This window comes from Lipotes vexillifer, unplaced genomic scaffold (genome assembly GCF_000442215.2).
Source record: "Lipotes vexillifer unplaced genomic scaffold, Lipotes_vexillifer_v1.1 scaffold1321, whole genome shotgun sequence".
Taxonomy (NCBI): Eukaryota; Metazoa; Chordata; class Mammalia; order Artiodactyla; family Lipotidae; genus Lipotes; species Lipotes vexillifer.
Window position 1 is genome coordinate 399,911 of NW_006785943.1, and position 17,554 is coordinate 417,464.

The window sequence follows — 17,554 nt, forward strand, 5'->3', positions numbered from 1 at the left end:
GGGGGGGAAAAAAAAAAAAAAAAAAAAAAAAAAAAAAATCCTGGTCTAAAGGACAAGAGTGCCGAGGTTGAGAAGGCCCCGCTCCCAGGCAGTGTTAATGGGGCTGCACACACCATGGCCAGGCAGGGCACAAACTTTGCAAACTGTAAGGTGTAAATTACTGGTAAAACCGTATCTCTTCGATTCCAAGATGCCATTGTGTGTAAAATGCACTCTTGTCTTGATGACTAATTATCCAGTACAAAAAGGAAACACAATCATACAAAATAAATACACTGACTGTGAGATGTATCCTGATGTCAGAAATGGTAAAATGTAAAATAAAATGTGCATTTTGGAATCAAGGAATCCGGCACCACTATTACCATCATCACAGCTACTGCACGTCTCAAGACGCTTCCTGTGCCTCTCCTGGGAAATGCCCTGACACCTTGGAATTTCTCTGGTAGATGATGGAGGACAAAGCTGACCTGCCCTGGGGGTCTGGGTTGTGTAGGGGTCGGTCTTGTGGGTCGACAGATGGACAGACAGACAGACCTCCTGCTCCAGCCAGGGGTGGCACGTGAATGCCTCTGCAGTGTGGTTCTACAATTTAAAAAATAATGGTGACAAAATGACACACACTTACTTTTTCAGAGCTTCTCTCAGATTCTTAAATCTGCCCTCTGACGACACAAGCTTTTGGAGCTTATCAATCAAAGTTTTTGTCTAGAAGGAATTAGAAGTATTTACTAGCACATAGCACACATCAAGGCCCGCGACTCTGGCCCACACTCCAGGGCTTCACTCTGCCTCCTCGAGATAGGGCACGGGGATTTGGGGACTTCCTGGGTCTGGGGACTTGACCCTGAACTCCTGAGGAGGCAGACACGGATGTTTGTTTTGCTTGCCTGTGTTCATACATCTTTCAGAAACATGGGAGTAGGGTCAGGAGGGTCCAAGTGTCAGGGTCCTGAGACCTGGGTGGTTGGGAAGGACTTGGCGGGGGTAACTCCAGGGACCTGGACCAGGTACAGGGCATGGCCTGTGCTTCAACATCATGATCTTTCTCGCGACTGTACCCAAAGGATATGACCATCTTCTCATACCTTCACTTTGCTATATCAGGAGCACCACCCAGATTTAAGAATCAAGGAAAGAAGATGGCAGATGAACTGATCATCAAAGGAGAAAAGACTTTGATGGAGAAGAGGAAACCCTGCAGCAAAGGGTCCCATCTTTTGCCAAATGACCAGGCCAGGCCCTGCCCACGTATCAGGCCGGAGCAACTTGGGTGGCTGGAGTTTGTCTTAAGGGACCAGGTGTGTGCCACAGAGCATGTCCTGGGTGGAGCCCGGCTTTGTGCTTCTCCTGTGTGACCTGGGGAAACCCCTTCACCTCTGAGGTCCTCAGCGCCCTCATTCATAAAACGGGGGGATGACTAGTGACCACCTTTCCAGCTCTAACCCTCAGAATCCAGAATGTGGTTGAGAAACCGGGCCGGAGACCAGCCAGCCGTGCATCTTATTACCAGAGGGGCTAGTCAGCCTGGAGGGGACACTGGCCACAGAGGCCAAGTACACCCCTGATCTTCGGGTCTAATTTTTATCTGAGAAACACCCATCTGCTCGGTGCCTCCTATCAATCCGAAGTCTTGTCGCCTGGTTTGGACTGACCCCGCTCAAAGCAAACATTTATTCTGGATCTGGTGAAAGAGCCGCAGGCCAGGATGGAACAAGCCCCACCAAGCCAAGGGCAGATGATTCTGCTTTCACCTGCGATGACCCTTCTCAGACGCCCAGGCGAACCTCCACCCCAGGCTCTCAATGGCCCTCCTGCACTTAATCTCTTTCCAGAGCTGTGCTCTTGCATCCTCTTCTTTCCCCTCCACCTGCAGAGACATGAGATGCTGCAGCTTGAGGCCAGATGTGGCGTCTGAGTGTCCAGAGCCCTCAGTGGACTCTGTCGCCCACCCTCAGCATGCCTGTGGGCCAGGTACCACTCTGCTCACTTTGCTAGGTTTTGACTTTCGTATCTGGAAAATGGGAGGGTAGGTCCAGGTGTTCCTTAAGGGCAATACTCATTCAGACAGTCCAGAATTGTGGGTGACGTAAAAGCTACACAGCCACGTAGCTCCAGGTAAAGCATCACCATGCTCAGAGACCATGAAAATGTACAAAAGATATTCTGGTGGGTGGGGTTCTTGCATACACTTGGGGCCAATTTGTGGCTCCGAGGTGGGCACGCTTTGATTTCTTCCGCACCTGCGTGCTTACTTGAGGTGTGTGTCTGCTCCTCTTCCGGTTATTGCTTTCGGTCCAGGAAGGAGATTTGTGTCCTGGGAGGCCACTGGATTTTCCCAGCTGCTGCTTAGAAAGTGTGTTCTGACTTGAAGCAGCTCAAGCATCTTCTGGCCACGCCAGGAGCTTCCATCCTTTGAGGCTCACTGGGATAGCAGGCCCCCTGGGGCCTTGGGCATCTCTGCTGGAGTATGGACACCAGGGAGTCGAAATACGGGGGCACTTGGAATACGTCTCTGAAACCAGAGACCAAGCAAGGAGCCTGCCTTGGAAACAGTGTCAGGAAGAAAGATGATTATATATGGCCTCTTAAATACCATCCTTTCCTGTTCGCCAAACAAGATTTCTGGATGGCCAAGGCTGCTCCTTCCAAAGAAGCCAAAAAGTATAGTTAGTCAAAGAGAGGCTTATGTCTCTACTGAAATCCAACCATTCCAGGGAGAGGAAACACATATAACTGCATTAGTCATCTGCATCATCCAATGGAGGTGCATCATCTGATCCTTTCCCGAGGGAAAGTTCTTATTTTCAAAGAGGATGGGAAGAGAGGTTGGAAGAAGAAAGGGGAGGCACCGGACATCCCAAACTAATTCTGACTCTTGCCGAGGCTAGACTGGACTTGGACACAGGCTTTTCTGCTTTGGGCTGGCACATTGAAGGGAATGATTAAAAAAAAAAAAACTAGCTGCAGAAATGTGGCCATCTTGGCCTATGGGATACCTGCAGAGGGACAGTGAACTGTTCCTGGTTGGTGTTGACCAGGCCACGGCCATGGCTACCCAGAAGCTCTTGGAGCCGGCAGCTATGCACACAGACAACTATAGCACAAACTGAAGGGCTGGGAGAAGCCAGTGTGGTCCAGTCTGCCATAGAGGGTGCAGGCCTAGATGTGTTTTCAGAGGCATCTTTGAGTTTTGGACCAGGCTGGCTGGCTGGCCCTAGGTCTTGAATGACATCCTGGAAGGCAGGCCAGATCACACACCTTGACCTCTAACTGCCCTCCATTTGCACTCTCCTAAGAGAATGGAAGACTTCAGGATGGTCAAGGCAGTTCCCTCCCAACTCTATGACAAGGGTGATGCTGGGGAATGCAGCCAAGAAATTCCTGCACCCCCAGAAATGGGGTAGGAAAATGGAGCCTGGTCTGCGGGCTTCTAGGAAAGATGACATCATTCTGATGGAATAGGGCAGGAGAAGAAAGATGCTGACCTGAAATGGGTCCCTCAGACTCTGCCCATAGCCACGTCTGAACCTCAACAGGCCGATCAGCCTAGATGACTTAGAGGTTCTGTGGCAGCCTTGCTCAACCCGACTTCGGGAGTTTATGACACTGTGTGCCACGTGTGGCCAGATGTGCCTGCTCACCTGAGCTCCCGCATTTCCAGCCTCTGTTCTTTCTAGAAGCCCGCTCACAAGAGAGACACCTTCTGGTTTTCATCCTGACCCTGGCATCTCTGTGTGCTAAGCAAGAGGCCCAGCCTCATTGGATGGAAGGGGTACTTTGCAGTCCTGCTCTAATCTGGAGCTGCAGTGATTGGCTGGCAGCAGAAGGGCAGCAGAGATGTCCCAGGGCTGTCCTGAGATTGGCTGCTTATCTAAGTAGGAGGGATTTATGGGCCTGCTGCCTGCCTGGGGAGTAGAATCATGCCCTGCCATTGGCACGAGGAGAGTAGTGAGGGGCAGGGGAGAAACAGAACTATGAGGGGGGTAAGTCCAGAACGGTCCAGATGGGACAGGCCCCTTGGAGACCCTGGGCCCCACACAGCCCACCTGGCTGTAGGACCAGAGACACTATAACCAAGTTACTGGTGCCTTTGGAGGCTTACCGTGTCCCTTGGTGGTCACTGTCCAGCTTTCTGCCAACATGCAGGCTGGGGCTGGGACATCCAGTGCACCCAGAAAGGAGGTGGCCTAAGTGTCCCGTTGTGCTCTCCTTTCAGGAGAGCTGCCTCCTCATGACCCCAGGGCAAGGAGCTTTATTCCTGAGGAAGATTCCACCTTATGGTTTTTCAGAATCAGGTTCTGAGTGAATAAAGATCAAGCCCATATTTAAGATCATATACTATCTAATGGGTAACAGGGACAAGTTAACTCTCTGGGGGCCAGAAGGGCTGGTGAAATCAACATCCGAGGAAAGGACTTGCAGGATCATCTGGCCACCATCTCGGTAACCTGCAGATCTGGACTGAGATCCCCAAGAAGTCACCACTCTTTTGTCCCAACTCAAGGAAAAGAGTGTTGGGACCAATAATCACTGTCCTATATCCCACTTTGGCATATTGATTATTCAAGTGGGAATTAAAGTCCCACAAGGTCCTAGTGCCACATCCGTTGGCCTGACATCTGGTCCCAGGTGAAATAGGAGAAGAGGTTCTCTGTTTTACCTGGGAGTACTGGCCCTCACCCTGTCCTTCATCCACCTATGGATGGTGGCCCTCTGGTCTCTCCGCCCCATCCCCAGCCCAGACCATCAGGCCAAGCTGGCTTCCTGCCCGCACCTGCTTAGAGACTTTGAGCCATGTCTTTTTCAGCCGGAAGATTGCGCTCCGGTTCATGGATGAGGTGATCTCCAGAACAGCATTGTAGTTGTGTAAGCATCGGCATATGTCAGCCACGGCCACCCACTTCTCGATGGCGCTCACCCTCGCATTGATGTCCTCATTTCGGATGATTTCTGAAGCAATCAAGTTACTGATCTTTAAGCCCATGCAATAAGATAAGAAAAAAGTAAAAGGAGTAAGTATTGTAAAGATGATAAATCACCATTATTTGCAGATTAAATGATTGTCTGTTTGAAAATTCCTGGAAGAATGAATTGGAAAACTGCCAGAACAACCAACAGAGCTCATTAGGGTAGCTGGTTAAAGACTCAATATACAAAAATAATTTTTTTAATATATATTAGCAATACCAATTAGAAAATACAATGAAAAAAGATACCATCTTCAAAATACCAGTGGGAATCTGTAAATTACCTGGGATCTGTAATGAGAACTATGTAGGATGCTACATGAAAAATAAATAAAAATACCTTTTATTACCAAAGGTAATAAAAGAATTGATTAATGAAGAAAAAGATTAGATTCCAAAATGGAAATGTAAATATGTCTTTTTTGAAAACGAATGTACAAGTTTAATGCAATCCAATAAAACATGCAATGCGAGTTATCTTGAAAACCTGACAAAGTAATTCTGAAGTTTATCCAGAAGAACAGAGAGTTAAGAAGAGCCAAGCTCTGAGGGAAACTCCCACCATACAACTAAAGCTTGGATAGGACACACACTTTGGGGCATCCCTGGTCTCACATATCCAAGGACTACTCTACCCCTGCACAGCAAATAATCACATACACACAAACTAAATGTGGACTGGACCTGGAGCAGCCAGGGGGTAGGAAGCTGGGGCCAAAACATCAGGGAGCTACAACCACAAGGAACTGGGGCAGCAGGAAATACTGGACCTCCCTGTACATTTCTTTGCAATTTCCTATGAATCAATAATTATTTAAAAATAAAAAGTACAAAAAACACGACTTGTTATTAAAAAAATAAAGGTGATTAAAGGACAGTTACCAATGAATATAAATTGTAGGGCTTTACCACCCAGAAATATTCTTCTTTAGAAAAATTTCTAAAGGATGTATATAAAGAAGAATGAATTATAAAACTATTTAAGAAGGAAAAACTACTGAAGAGAATCCGGGAGGAATGGTAGTACAAAATAGCACACATATTATAAACCTTAATTAAATTGAATTAGTATTTTTTTCCATAAAGAAAACACGGAATTCAAAACAGTTTTACACATGTTATATAACTTTTTTAAAGGAATAGAGTAGTCAAATCTTCCAGAGAAGAGAGAAAAAAGGAATACCTGCCAATTTATTCTATGAAGCCAGTACAATCTTGATACCAAATCCAGATACAGAAAATACAAGAAGGAAAAATTACACATCCTTTTGTTTAATATAACATGAATATTTTAGATTTGTCCATGGAACACAAGGATGGTTGAATATTAGAGAAAACTCTGTAACTGTCATTCATCACATCAACAGATTTAAAGGAGAAAAACCATATGACCATCTCAATAGATGCAGAAAAAATTTTGATAAAATGCAGTATTCATTTATAGTAAAAACCACTATTAGCAAACAAGGAATAATAAGAAGAATTTCTTTAACTTGATAAAGAAACAAACATTATCTTAAGCAGGGAAATATTAGAAGCATTCTCTTTAAAACCAAGAATAAGATTCACTATCACCATTTCTGTTGAACACTGTCATAAAGGGCCAGGTCTGGAGGCACCCAGGGTGCAAGTGCATGCACCCGAGGGTGAACAGTCCCTTAAATTTTGCCCCCTGAGCACCTCGTTCAACTTACCCTAGTTCTAGCCCTGATACTGGAGATCCTAGCCAGTACCAATCAATAAGATAAAGAATTAAAGACAACAGGACTGGGAAACAGCAAAAACAAAACAAAACAAAACCCTGTGTCAGGGAGAGATTAAGAAACAGAGTTTCAGGCCATGAATATCACCTTCAAAGAGGTACACATGCTGTGTACCTGAAAACAAAGAAAGGTGGATTTTAACAGAGATGGCCAAATGCCAGGTAGCGATGAGGGTAGCCCTCTGGAGGTGGATTGTGTGGGTTCAAAGCATTCTCTTCTGCTGATGACTGGGGGTGAAATTTAACTTCCTTGAGCCTCGGTTTCTTCATCCATAACAGAGAATTAGACAAAAATGAGAATAACAGGATTAAATGAGATGATGCTTACGTAACCCTTGGCATAGTGCTTGGCACACGGTCAACATTCAATAAATGCTCACTTCATATTCTCACCTTTTACTTATGTGAGTCCTGGGTACACACTGGGGGAGAGGGTGGGAGAGGGGGGAAAGGGACTTTTTTTTTTTGGCCGCGCCATGCGGCATGTGGGATTCTTAGCTCCCTGACCGGGGATGGAACCCACGTGCCCTGTATTGGAAGCGTGGAGTCCTAACCACTGGACCACCAGGGAAGTCCCCGGAGAGGGACATTTTTTGCTGCCTGGTGCTGTGGTTGGACTTTTGGGTCAGGCGTCGTCTGACTCAGGCCTCGTGTGTGTTTCCTGGGGCCTTGCCCACATCCATCGCTTCCTCTCTCCTGCTATACATCCTGCTCTCCATTCTACGGCTGTGTTCCCTGTCGGGCTCCTCCCCTGAGCTGCAATACCTGGGTCCTCCTTGTTTCCTCCAGGCTGCTGAGGACCTTCCCAGGATGAGGGTCCGACCCCGGCTGTGTTTGACATGATGCGGCCTTGACCAGGCGGTCAGGACAGGTGGACTCATATGCCTCCACTTCCGGCCGTCAAAAGCTCTTGTGTTGATGGTTAAATTCATCAACAGAGGAATGAAGATGCTGAGTGCAAATGCCCTCAAGGCTGTCACAAGGCTGGGGGTGGATGGGTCCCCGCGGTTGCAGGGGTTGGAGCTTGGGCAAATGCGGGGAAGTTGCCGGGAGAGATTTCTTCCTTCTGGCTGGGGCTGTACAGCAGAGGAAGGCCACGAGCTACCAGACACTGGTCAGGAGACCTCAGGCATCTGCCCTTCAGAGTCTCGGTTTCTTTGTATCTAAAGTGTGATAACAGCCCCCATCTTTTAGGATGGGCGTGAGCTTTAAATGAAATTATCATGCCCATGAATCACGGAGCTGGAGAGGACCCAGGTGGTCTGGTTCTAGCCAGGTGTACAGCCCTTTCAGAAGGCCTCGCCGAAGAGAAACCTGCAGAGAAAGGCACTGCACCCGCTCCCCTACCCCCATACTCACATCATTGAAATGCTTAGTGGTTTTCATGATATAAGGGGTCCTTTCATTCTTTTCCAGTTTCATCCATCCTTGTCCGAAGAACTCCCTGTAGGAAGAAAGGGAGAAACCCGGGGTGGATGAGGTTAGGTTTGCCTTTGCTGATTTCTTTGCTTTGAGTTCTCTGCTTTTTGAAGTTGTCATTTCTGGGGAGTAACTTTCTGCAGAGCCCTCGAGAGGAAGGGACCCTGGGGTCAGGTCTAGCTCTGCCTCGTACCAGCTGTGTGGCTTTGGGTAAGCCCTTGATGTCTCCGGGCCTCAGTTTCCTCATCTGTGAGACAGGAATAGTGACAATACTTTTCTTACAGGGTTATTGTGAGGCTGAAATGAGATACGGTGCAATGGGCACATCAGATCTTGTTTTGGATCTTGTTTCTGAATGGGAGAGCTCCCGTTTTAAAGTCACCTTGCAGAAGTTGGTCTGTAGAACAGGGAGGACAGAAGGCCACAAAAAAGGGCCAGATGGAAGTATAAAGGAGCTTGCAAGCCAAGCCAGCAGTGTGCTCTGGTAATGGTGACCTCATGGGACCGTAGACCATCCAGGCCTCCAGGAGAAGCTCCTTATTTGATAGTGACTGTGAGAGTGACCTGGACAGTTCCATGGGCAGGAGGGAGCAATAACTACTGTCAGAAATAACTGCTGTCTCTACATGCAGGAGATGCGGCAGGTTTCTAAAATGTCGACACTCTCTGTCTAGGTGAGTTAGTGCCCCAGTCAGTGGGGGCCTCTGTGTGTGCCAGGTGGGGCTACCTTTCTGGAAAGCAGAGATCAAAAGTCCTACAATGATTCATAACCTCAGAAGCAGTGATTCCAATTTCAGGAAACTATTCTAGGACAATTGTCAGAAATTCAGAGACATATTTAATTACAAGGAGGTTTGCCCCAGCTTTAAATATAGAAGTGAAAACTGGAAACAAGCCCATGGCTTAGTGCACTGCTGGGGAATACTGTGCACTTATTAAAAACGATGTCTTTACAGATACCATTTTGGTGTACCGTTAGGTGAATAAAGGGTGGTAAAAAATTATGTAGGTGGTATAGTTACAACGAACAGCTGGGCCAGAGCAGGTAACAACCAGGCCTTGGGGCTGCTTCAAAGTCCAGAGAGTCCCCCCAGAGTCTGCTCCTGCACATGCATACACACCGACACACACTCATGCGTGTGTGCACATTTGCTCACATGTACATGTGTGCACATACGTGAACACATACTCATTTTCTAGACCTCCAGGAAAGGAGCGCCGAATTAGAGCTGCTTCTGGAAAAGTGTGTGTGTGTGTGTGTGTGTGTGTGTGTGTGTGTGCGTGCGCGCGCGCGCGCGCGGGCACGCACATGTAGCTGGTAGGTAAGGACGGAACTTGGGGACAGGAAAGGGGATAGGGATCCTCTCTCATCCCTGCCGGCACGTGCATTTTTGTTTCAAGCTGTGGAGAATCAATCCATGCAGCTCTGGAAATCTACTGAGCATGCTTCAGTGATGGGGATTCAGCCAAAGACGGTGCCCGAGGAGGAAGGCTGGGGTGTCTGAACCTGCACCCACTCACTCATAAGGGATCTTCTTGAAGACCAGGTGGTCCAACAGGGTCAGCTGCTCCGCGATCTCCAGGGCTGAGTGGTTTTCAAAGGGCTCGGCCTTCACGCCTTCAGCCTGAGAGGAGCAAGGTCCCAGTTAGGCCCATGAGGGACACCTTCTGGCTTTTTGGCCACTTGTTGGAGGGCATCTCCACCTCGATTCTGGTGAGTGGGTGGGTGGGGCGTGACTGGGGAGGCCGCCCGCTGGCAGACCTGCCGAGGGGAGATGAGGACGGGACGAAAGGGGGCTGGGAGTCGCTCTCTGTCGTGCCGTGTGTGTGTGTGTGTGTGTGTGTGTGTGTGTGTGTGTCTGCGTGAACGCGCAGGCCTGTTCTGTGCTTCCGGGTCACTCGTTTGGTCATCACTTGCCCCCAGAGCATGGATGAGACAACAGAGGCACCCAGAGATTAATGACTAGCCCACGGCAATCAGCCAGAAACAGGACGACTGAGACCGGAACACAGGCCATCCGACTCCAGGCTGTGATCCGTCTTTCCCTTCAGGTCCTGTCTGGGTCCACAACTGGCTCCATAAAATTTCTTTTTCTTTTTTTTTTTTGGCTGTGCTGCATGGTGTGCAGCTTGTAGGATTTGTGGGATCTTAGTTCCCCAACTGGGATTGAACCCGGGCCCTCGGCAGTAAGAGCGTGTAGCCCTAACCACTGGACCGCCAGGGAATTCCCCATAAAATTTCCTTTTAACCTTCATTAGCAGAGAAGAACTCACCGGTGTGAGTACCTCCTGGGACAGTGCCCCCGTCCTGTGCCCAGAAGACAGCTGTCTGCCTTAGCCCTGGGTACCATGCTCCCGCCCCCAGGGCCACCATGGACACCACCTTTAAAGGTGACCGCTACCTGAGCCCCCCGATCAAGGGAAATCCTCAGCAAACACTGGCGAGGGGGCCAATGTCCCCACGGCAGGGATTAGACAAGATGAGGCCCAGGGCACAAAGGCCTCTGGAAAGTCTGCTGGATCTGGGAGAGGCTGCAGGGAGCTAGAGAAAATAGGGGGAGGGGACAACTGTGCAGTCTTGGGAAGAGAGTCGGGACCAAGGACGCCCCTGTTCTCCCCCTTGGGGCCAACTGGGCCGCGTCAGAGGAGAGGGGCAGCTACCCTGCCCAGAGGGCCCGGCCAGCCGGCCGAGCCCCTGGAAGCCGCACTGATCACAAGGAAAGTGGGGCAACCCCGAATCAAGGGAACAAGCCCCCCCTCCTGGACAGAGTCTCTCCCTCCCACTTCTCGGCAAACAGTCATCCAGAACGGCCCTGCCAGGACCTTGCAAGACACCAGAGACAGAAAGACCAGAAAACACGTCCCTGGCTTCAGGAGCTCCAGTCACAGGACCAGAGCAGGGACAGAGTGTGGGAAAGCTGAGGAAAGGGCTCCTACTCCAGCCTCTGCGTGGTGTGTGTGTGTTGTGTGTGTGTGTGCGTGTGTTTGTGTGTGTGTGTGTGGTGTGTGGTGTGTGTCTAGTATGTGTGTGTGGTGTGTGCGCATGTGTGTGTGTAGTGTGTGTGTGTGGTGTGTGTGCATGTGTGTTGGTGAGGGTCCATGCATCCCCCTGACACAGTCGCCCTGGGCCAGGAATGCTCTGTGCAGAAGCCCAGATGCAGGAGCCCGGGTGTGAGGGACACGATGCCAACAGGGGAGGAAAAGTTCTCAGGAAGGCAGCGGGGACGTGGGGATGAGAGCAGCAGGTGCCTCCTGGGACACTGTGTTGCAGGGTCAGGAGGCTCATGGGGAGGAACCCCCAGCCTCTGAAGCAGGGGCGGTAGGCGGGGAGCTCAGCCTGCTCCTCAAGGCCCAGGATGGCTGAACTGTCAGGACCAAGGGCCGGGCTGGGCCTGGGTAGTGGCCTACGAGCCAGGGTGGGGTGGCCCAGTGGCCAGGGGCACTGAGTGCTGCGGGGAGGCCCAGCAAGAGTGCTGGGCAAGGAGGAGGGGCGGCTCCCCCTGCTTCCTCCTGGCGTGGCCAGGTGAGGGCTGAGCCTGGCAGCAGAGGCTTGGAAAGCCGTCACAGCAGGAAGCCCTTCTGCTCTCTGGTGAGGCCGTGGGGCCTCCTCCACACTGGACATGCCCCTTGCAGGCCCTCTGGCCTCTGGGAACCAGGTCAGGGCCGGGGGCAGCTCGGCGGGCAGTGCTTTGTTCTGAAGAGCCTCAGCTCTTCATGAAGGAACAAGAGGCCCTCAGGCTCTTGAGGGGTAAACATTCCAGTCGGGCCCCTACTGGGAAACAAGGGCAGAGTGTAGCTGCTCCCCTGAGCTTCCCTGCGGGGGGCACGTGTGGCTTCCTGGGGTGCCAGCCCTGCAGTGCTGCTCTCAGGGGCCAGGTGCAGGCGGGGTGCCAGTGTTCCATGGATGGCCTCACCCATGCCCCGAGCAGGAGAACGAGCTCCAGGAGTCAGGAGAGGGGACAAGAGGGGAGCAGCGGGCTCAGAGCCCAGAGGCCTAAGTCCTCACACTGGCTACTTGGGACAGAATGGACGTCACTCAGCCAGCTTGAGAAGCGAGCCAGCGGGGGCCAAGGGGCCCGCACGGTCTCCACCTCCGGGGAGGTCAGAGTTGGCTTTGAGCTTCCTTGGCTGCAGTGGTGGATGGCAGGGGCCTGGGGCTCTGGGGTGGCTCGTGGTGGCACGTCATCAACCTGGAAATAAAAGTGGGCCTAGCCAGGCCCTGGAAGCACACAGACCATCGTCCCCTTCCACCGCATGGAACGCTACCGTGAGCTCTGCCCGGGGTCCCCTCATTTCTAGGCAGGTGGCCAACTGCATCCTGTCCCCTCCAGGTGAGGCAGTGTGGCGTGCGCAATGAGTTCTGAGTGTGAACACCAGCTCTGTCACTTAGCATAACCTGGGCTGGGTCGCTCCCCCTACCCCTGCCTCAGCTGCCTCCTCCGGAAGGTGGGGATAATGATATAAACTTGCAGCACTATTGATAAGCGTCTTTAAGACTCTAGCACAGCTCCAGCGCATAGGGGCATCTCATCCACTGAAGGCTTGACTTCCTACCCTCCTCCTTCCAGGGACAATGCGACCAGAGAGAGTTGAGGCATCAGGGGAGGGATGGGAGACAGAGGATGAAGAAAATGGAGGTGGTGGCGTTATGGGTTGAATTCCGCACCAGCCAAAAAAAGATAAGCTGAAGTGCTAAACCCTGGTACCTGTGACTGTGACCTTATTTTGAAATAAGGTCTTTATAGATGTGCTCAGGTAAGATGAGGTCATTAAGAGTGGGCCTAATCCAGTATGACTGGTGTCTTTATAAGACGGGGAAGTTTGGACACAGGGACAGACATACACAGAGGGAAAAGGATGCAGGGACACCCAGGTAGAAGATGGCGATGTGACGATGGAGACAGAGATGGGAGATTTCACTGCCACAAGCCAAGCAACGCCCAGGGCTACCAGATGCCGGAAGAGGCCCAGAAGGGTCCTCCCCTAGAACCTTTGGATGGAGCATGGCCCCAGCGACACCTTAATTTCAGACTTCTGGCCTCCAGAACTATGAGAGAATAAAATTCTGTTATTTTAAGTCACCAGTCTGGGGTATTTTGTTAGGGCAGCTCTAGGAAACCAATACAGGGGGTGACTGAGCTCCATCAAGGGGTCATTGGGTGGGGATCCTGGGAGCCAGGAGGCCAGGGAAGGACAGACTTGGCCAGCGAGCAAGGGGGCGGGCCTGGCTCACCGTCTGTGTGAGCTCCTCCAGCGTGATCTGGCTGTCCCCCGGGTCGTCCTGGGTCAGAGTCCTATGAGACGAGAAAGCACAATGAGCCCCATGTGCTCAGTCCCCCCTGCCTTTGGGGCAGCACCCACCCCCTGCCCCAGCGCGCAAGGCCCCACGGTCTCGGCGCCCCCCATCTCTCTGTCTGTGCTCTGCCATTTCGTGCGCCAGGAGCTCCCTTTTCCCTTTCTTGTCACTGACTTCTTTTTTTTTTTTGCGGTACATGGGCCTCTCACCGCTGCAGGCCCTCCCCCACCACACCGCAGAGCACAGGCTCCGGACGCGCAGGCCCAGCGGCCACGGCCCACGGGCCCAGCCGCTCCGCGGCATGTGGGATCCTCCCAGACCGGGGCACGAACCCGTGTCCCCTGCATCGGCAGGCGGACTCTCAACCACTGCGCCACCAGAGAAGCCCGTCACTGACTTCTTGATGGGCTGTCTTCAGGATTCAGCTCCCTGGCTGGGCAAGGTCCCCACCTAGGACTCCCTCAGGCCCCGGGCTTCCTGTGGTCTCAGCCTCAGGCTCCCCATGTTGAAACGGCTGTGTATGTGCCTGTCCCCCCACCGCTAGACCCGCCAGGAGCCCCTGAGGGCAGAGTGATGTCCGATTTGTCCCTGTAGCTCTGGTACCCGGCACGGGCTGGGCACATGGTCCATGCTCCTGCGTGCCTGTGGGATGATGCGGGGAAGGAGGGGAAGGAGCTTCAGGACTGGAGGATCAGAGAGGCCAGGAGGGGCTGGGAAGCCGTCCAAACGGGAGAGACGGAGGATGGTGGGAGGCAGCAGTGTGGGGGCCAAAGGCCCGGAGGTGGGACGCCATTGATGGGCTGCTGAGTACAGTTGAGTGGGTCCCAAGTAGTGGTGGGGAAAGAGGGTGGACCCTCGGAGTCAGGCCAAAGTGCTGCACCCTCGTTCCGACAGCGATCATGAATCCCAGGGATGGGCCTGAGAGCCAAGCTGGGGCTGGGGGGACACTCAGGAGGCTGCAGGGCCTGGTTGAGTCACTGGTGATCTCCCACTGAGGAAGCAGTGGCTCAGAGGATTCTCACCTGCAGACCCGCAGCTGGGGCTTGGTGGGTCCACCGTCCACACCAGGGCTGCCCAACAGCACAGCCGGCACATTCCCCTGCACCCCGGCAGCATCCCAAACAAGCTCCCTGACCGAGGGTGACTTTGGCTGATAGGCTCAAGGTCCCGGCACAGCCCTGCAAGCCTCCTGGGGACCAGGAAGAGGCGCCTGGGGGACCTGGTGGCTGACTCTGTGCATGTGTGTGTGTGCGTATGCGTACATGTGCGTGTGTGTGTGTGTGTGTGTGTGTGTCTAGGGGGCAGGTACTGAAGGCAGGGACGTGTGGAAGAGAGTCTAGGATGCTGAGCCTGCAGGAACGACAGGGCCTGCAGCACGGGCCTTGGGAAAGCAAAGTGGATGGTCTGGCTGGAGGAAGACTGCAGACTGGGTGGTCGGCAGGAAAGTGGCTGCAAGTCTGTGTCAGAGACCATGACCGCGAGACAGACAGGGGCAGCCGGAGCCAGGCAAGAGGTGAGGAGGTGAGGCCTGACCGCGAGCCCGTGCACCTGGGCAGGTCCGGAGGGCAGCCTGAGTCAGCAGGATGGGAGCAGTGGGTGGACTGGGGCCTGCGCCCAACACCCCTGAAAGACCTGCAGAGGCATCAGCATGATCTCACCACAGCCTCACCACAGCCCTGGAAGTGGGTGCTGCTCGCCCATTTTACAGAGGAGAAAAACGAGGTTCAGAGAAGGGGCTTGCCCAAGGTCACACAGTGAGTCACTGTCTGAGCCAGCAGGGCTTGGACGTGGGGCCACCTGACCTCTGACCTCCGTCAGGAGAGGCAGTCTGGGGCAGGAGGAAAAGGGACAGGTTTGGGGACAACTTAACTCAATTCAACAGACATTCCCTGAGCACCTAGAAACAGGGGCTTGCCAGTGCTGTTCAACAGAACCCTCCTCAACGATGGGAATGTTCTTTATGCTGCCCAGTATGGAGGCACCATGGCTCGTGTGACCAAGGAGCTGAATTTTATTAATTTATTTTTTTTAATGCTATTCTTTTTTTTTTTTTTTGGTCTGGGTGGCATGTGGGATCTTCCCCGACCAGGGATGGAACCCAAGCCCCCTGCAGTGAAAGCTCAGAGTCCTAACCACTGGACCGCCAGAAAGTCCCAGAACTGAATGTTAAATTTTATTTAATTTTAATTAATTGAGATTTCACACCTATATGTCGCTAGTGGCTACCACGCAGGACTGCATGGGCTAGACAGGTGTTCTCAGTGGGTGTGGATGGAGAAACAGACACCCTTCTTGCCTCAAGGGGCTCAAGGCCTGACGGGGGCAGGCAGAGGGGAGAACTACACATGGATAGCCCACTCCAGAGCCTGGCTGCCCCGAGATCCTCCCAGCACACCTGCCTGAGGCAGTCCTTCGGCCTGGGACTGTCCCTCCTTGCCTCCCTGCCTCTGGCCAGCCGTCCGGAGGCCGAGCGCAGGGCCGCATCCCAGCAGGCTGACCTCAGCCCTTACCTGATGATGTTGGCCGCAGCCTTCCGCTCCTGGGTTAGGAGCTCCGGGTCGTGCATGACCTCCTCCAGGAAGCTGATCACCTTGCATTTGAGCTCGTCGTTGGTCTCAAAGTCCTGTGGGAAAGAAGGGAGGGCGGCTGTGGCTACTGTTCCAGCTGCCCTGGGGTGGTCCCGGCCTGGCCAGAGGAGGAGGCTGAGGGTTCGACTCCTGCCCACAGCAGGCTGCCCGCCTCACTCCCCTCTTCCCTAGCTGCCTGGCCAGGCGTCAGTGGAGCCTCCAGACCCAGAGGTAGAAGGCCCTGGGCAAGATCAAGGACCATCCCTTGATCTTGACTGCTACACCCCTGGGCCAGGCTCTGGGAGGTATCCCTGCTGTAGACAGAGGTGGAGAGCAGAGGCCCCTCGTCCCCTGGAATGTCCTAGGTCCCATTGTAGGGGATCTGAGCAGGCCATCCCGAGAATATCAGGGTGGCTGGCTCCTGGGGTCAGTGGCCTCGGGTTCCCAGCAGCCCGCCCCAGGGTTAGTCCCACCCACCTGAGAGTGCTTGGAGACCCAGTGGCGGAGCACATTCAGGACGCGATTGGTGGCCGCTCTGCGGATCACAAACTCCTTGTCTCCGTTCCTCTGGTCGGGGGGAAAGCCTGGTGGCACATGTGGCAGAGGCAAGAGTGGGGACGCGAGGATAAGACACAGCACTGGCCTCTAGTCCAGACTCAGACCCCAGATCTGGGGAAGTCGGGCTGCCCCACCTGGCTGCTGGCGGGTGGGCTATGGGCAGGGGATGAGAAAATATGTGACAACCATCCCAGGTTCTGACCAGTGAGACTGGATGTCACGACTTCTCTGTGGGCACAGTCTGTATACACCTGCCTCTCCCGGACCTCGGCACCTTTCAGGGGCTGCTGGAGGCGTCTGGCAGCCTCTCCAGACAGGGCCACACTGGATCAGAGCTCTCCGGGACCCCTTCTCTGCAGGACAAATGTCGTGGCAGTGGGAGGTGGTGGGGATGGCCGAGCTTCCCGTGGGCAGTGGGCTTGACTCCGAGCAGAGGTTTGGAGTAGCAGAGGGGGTGGGTGGGGAGGAAGGGGCCTCCAGGCAGGAGGCTCGGCACACAACAAGCCCTGGGGCAGCAGGTGCTCCACATTTGAAGGGGCACAAGCCCCTGGGGCCACGGCTGTCATCACCAGCCGTGAGCGATCCCCCGTACCTGCGCTAGCCAAGGACATCCTCCGGTACTTGTCCTTGTTTGGGGTGCCCTCGTTGGCACCTGCAGTTGCTATGGCAAAGGCGGAGGCTGCTGACAGGGCGCTGCGGTTACTGTCCAGCTCGCGACAGGAGGTCATGACAACTCCGTTATTATAAGAGAAGAGTGGGAACTCTGTGGAGAGCACGGAACCACTCGTCAGTTCTTCCTGGTCGAGCCCTCGGCTCAGGAAACCAGGGGTCCTGAGGCTAGAAGGGGCCCAAGACGGGCTGGCTGTGCTCACTGCACCCACGGCTTGTCAGGAGGTGGCAGCAGGGTCTGTTCCCCTGCTGGGGTCCCCGGGAAGGGACACGCTCATGCCATGCCATGTCACCCCAGGGCTGCCTCAGAGTA

At 53.2% G+C, this 17,554-nt stretch overlaps 1 protein-coding gene across 2 annotated transcripts in view; it reads right to left on the reverse strand.

Annotated features, from left to right (window-relative positions):
• RASGRF1 (Ras protein specific guanine nucleotide releasing factor 1) overlaps window positions 1–17,554 on the reverse strand; it is a 106,217-nt gene that overhangs the window by 10,983 nt on the left and 77,680 nt on the right. For both annotated transcript variants that reach the window (XM_007458337.1, XM_007458338.1), the window contains 8 exons: window positions 17,165–17,335; window positions 16,492–16,598; window positions 15,958–16,070; window positions 13,385–13,445; window positions 9,673–9,776; window positions 8,092–8,176; window positions 4,778–4,975; window positions 629–708 (listed from right to left, as the gene is read on the reverse strand). In XM_007458337.1, coding sequence (XP_007458399.1) covers window positions 629–708; window positions 4,778–4,975; window positions 8,092–8,176; window positions 9,673–9,776; window positions 13,385–13,445; window positions 15,958–16,070; window positions 16,492–16,598; window positions 17,165–17,335 — 919 coding nt within the window. The remainder of the gene's footprint in view (window positions 1–628; window positions 709–4,777; window positions 4,976–8,091; window positions 8,177–9,672; window positions 9,777–13,384; window positions 13,446–15,957; window positions 16,071–16,491; window positions 16,599–17,164; window positions 17,336–17,554) is intronic.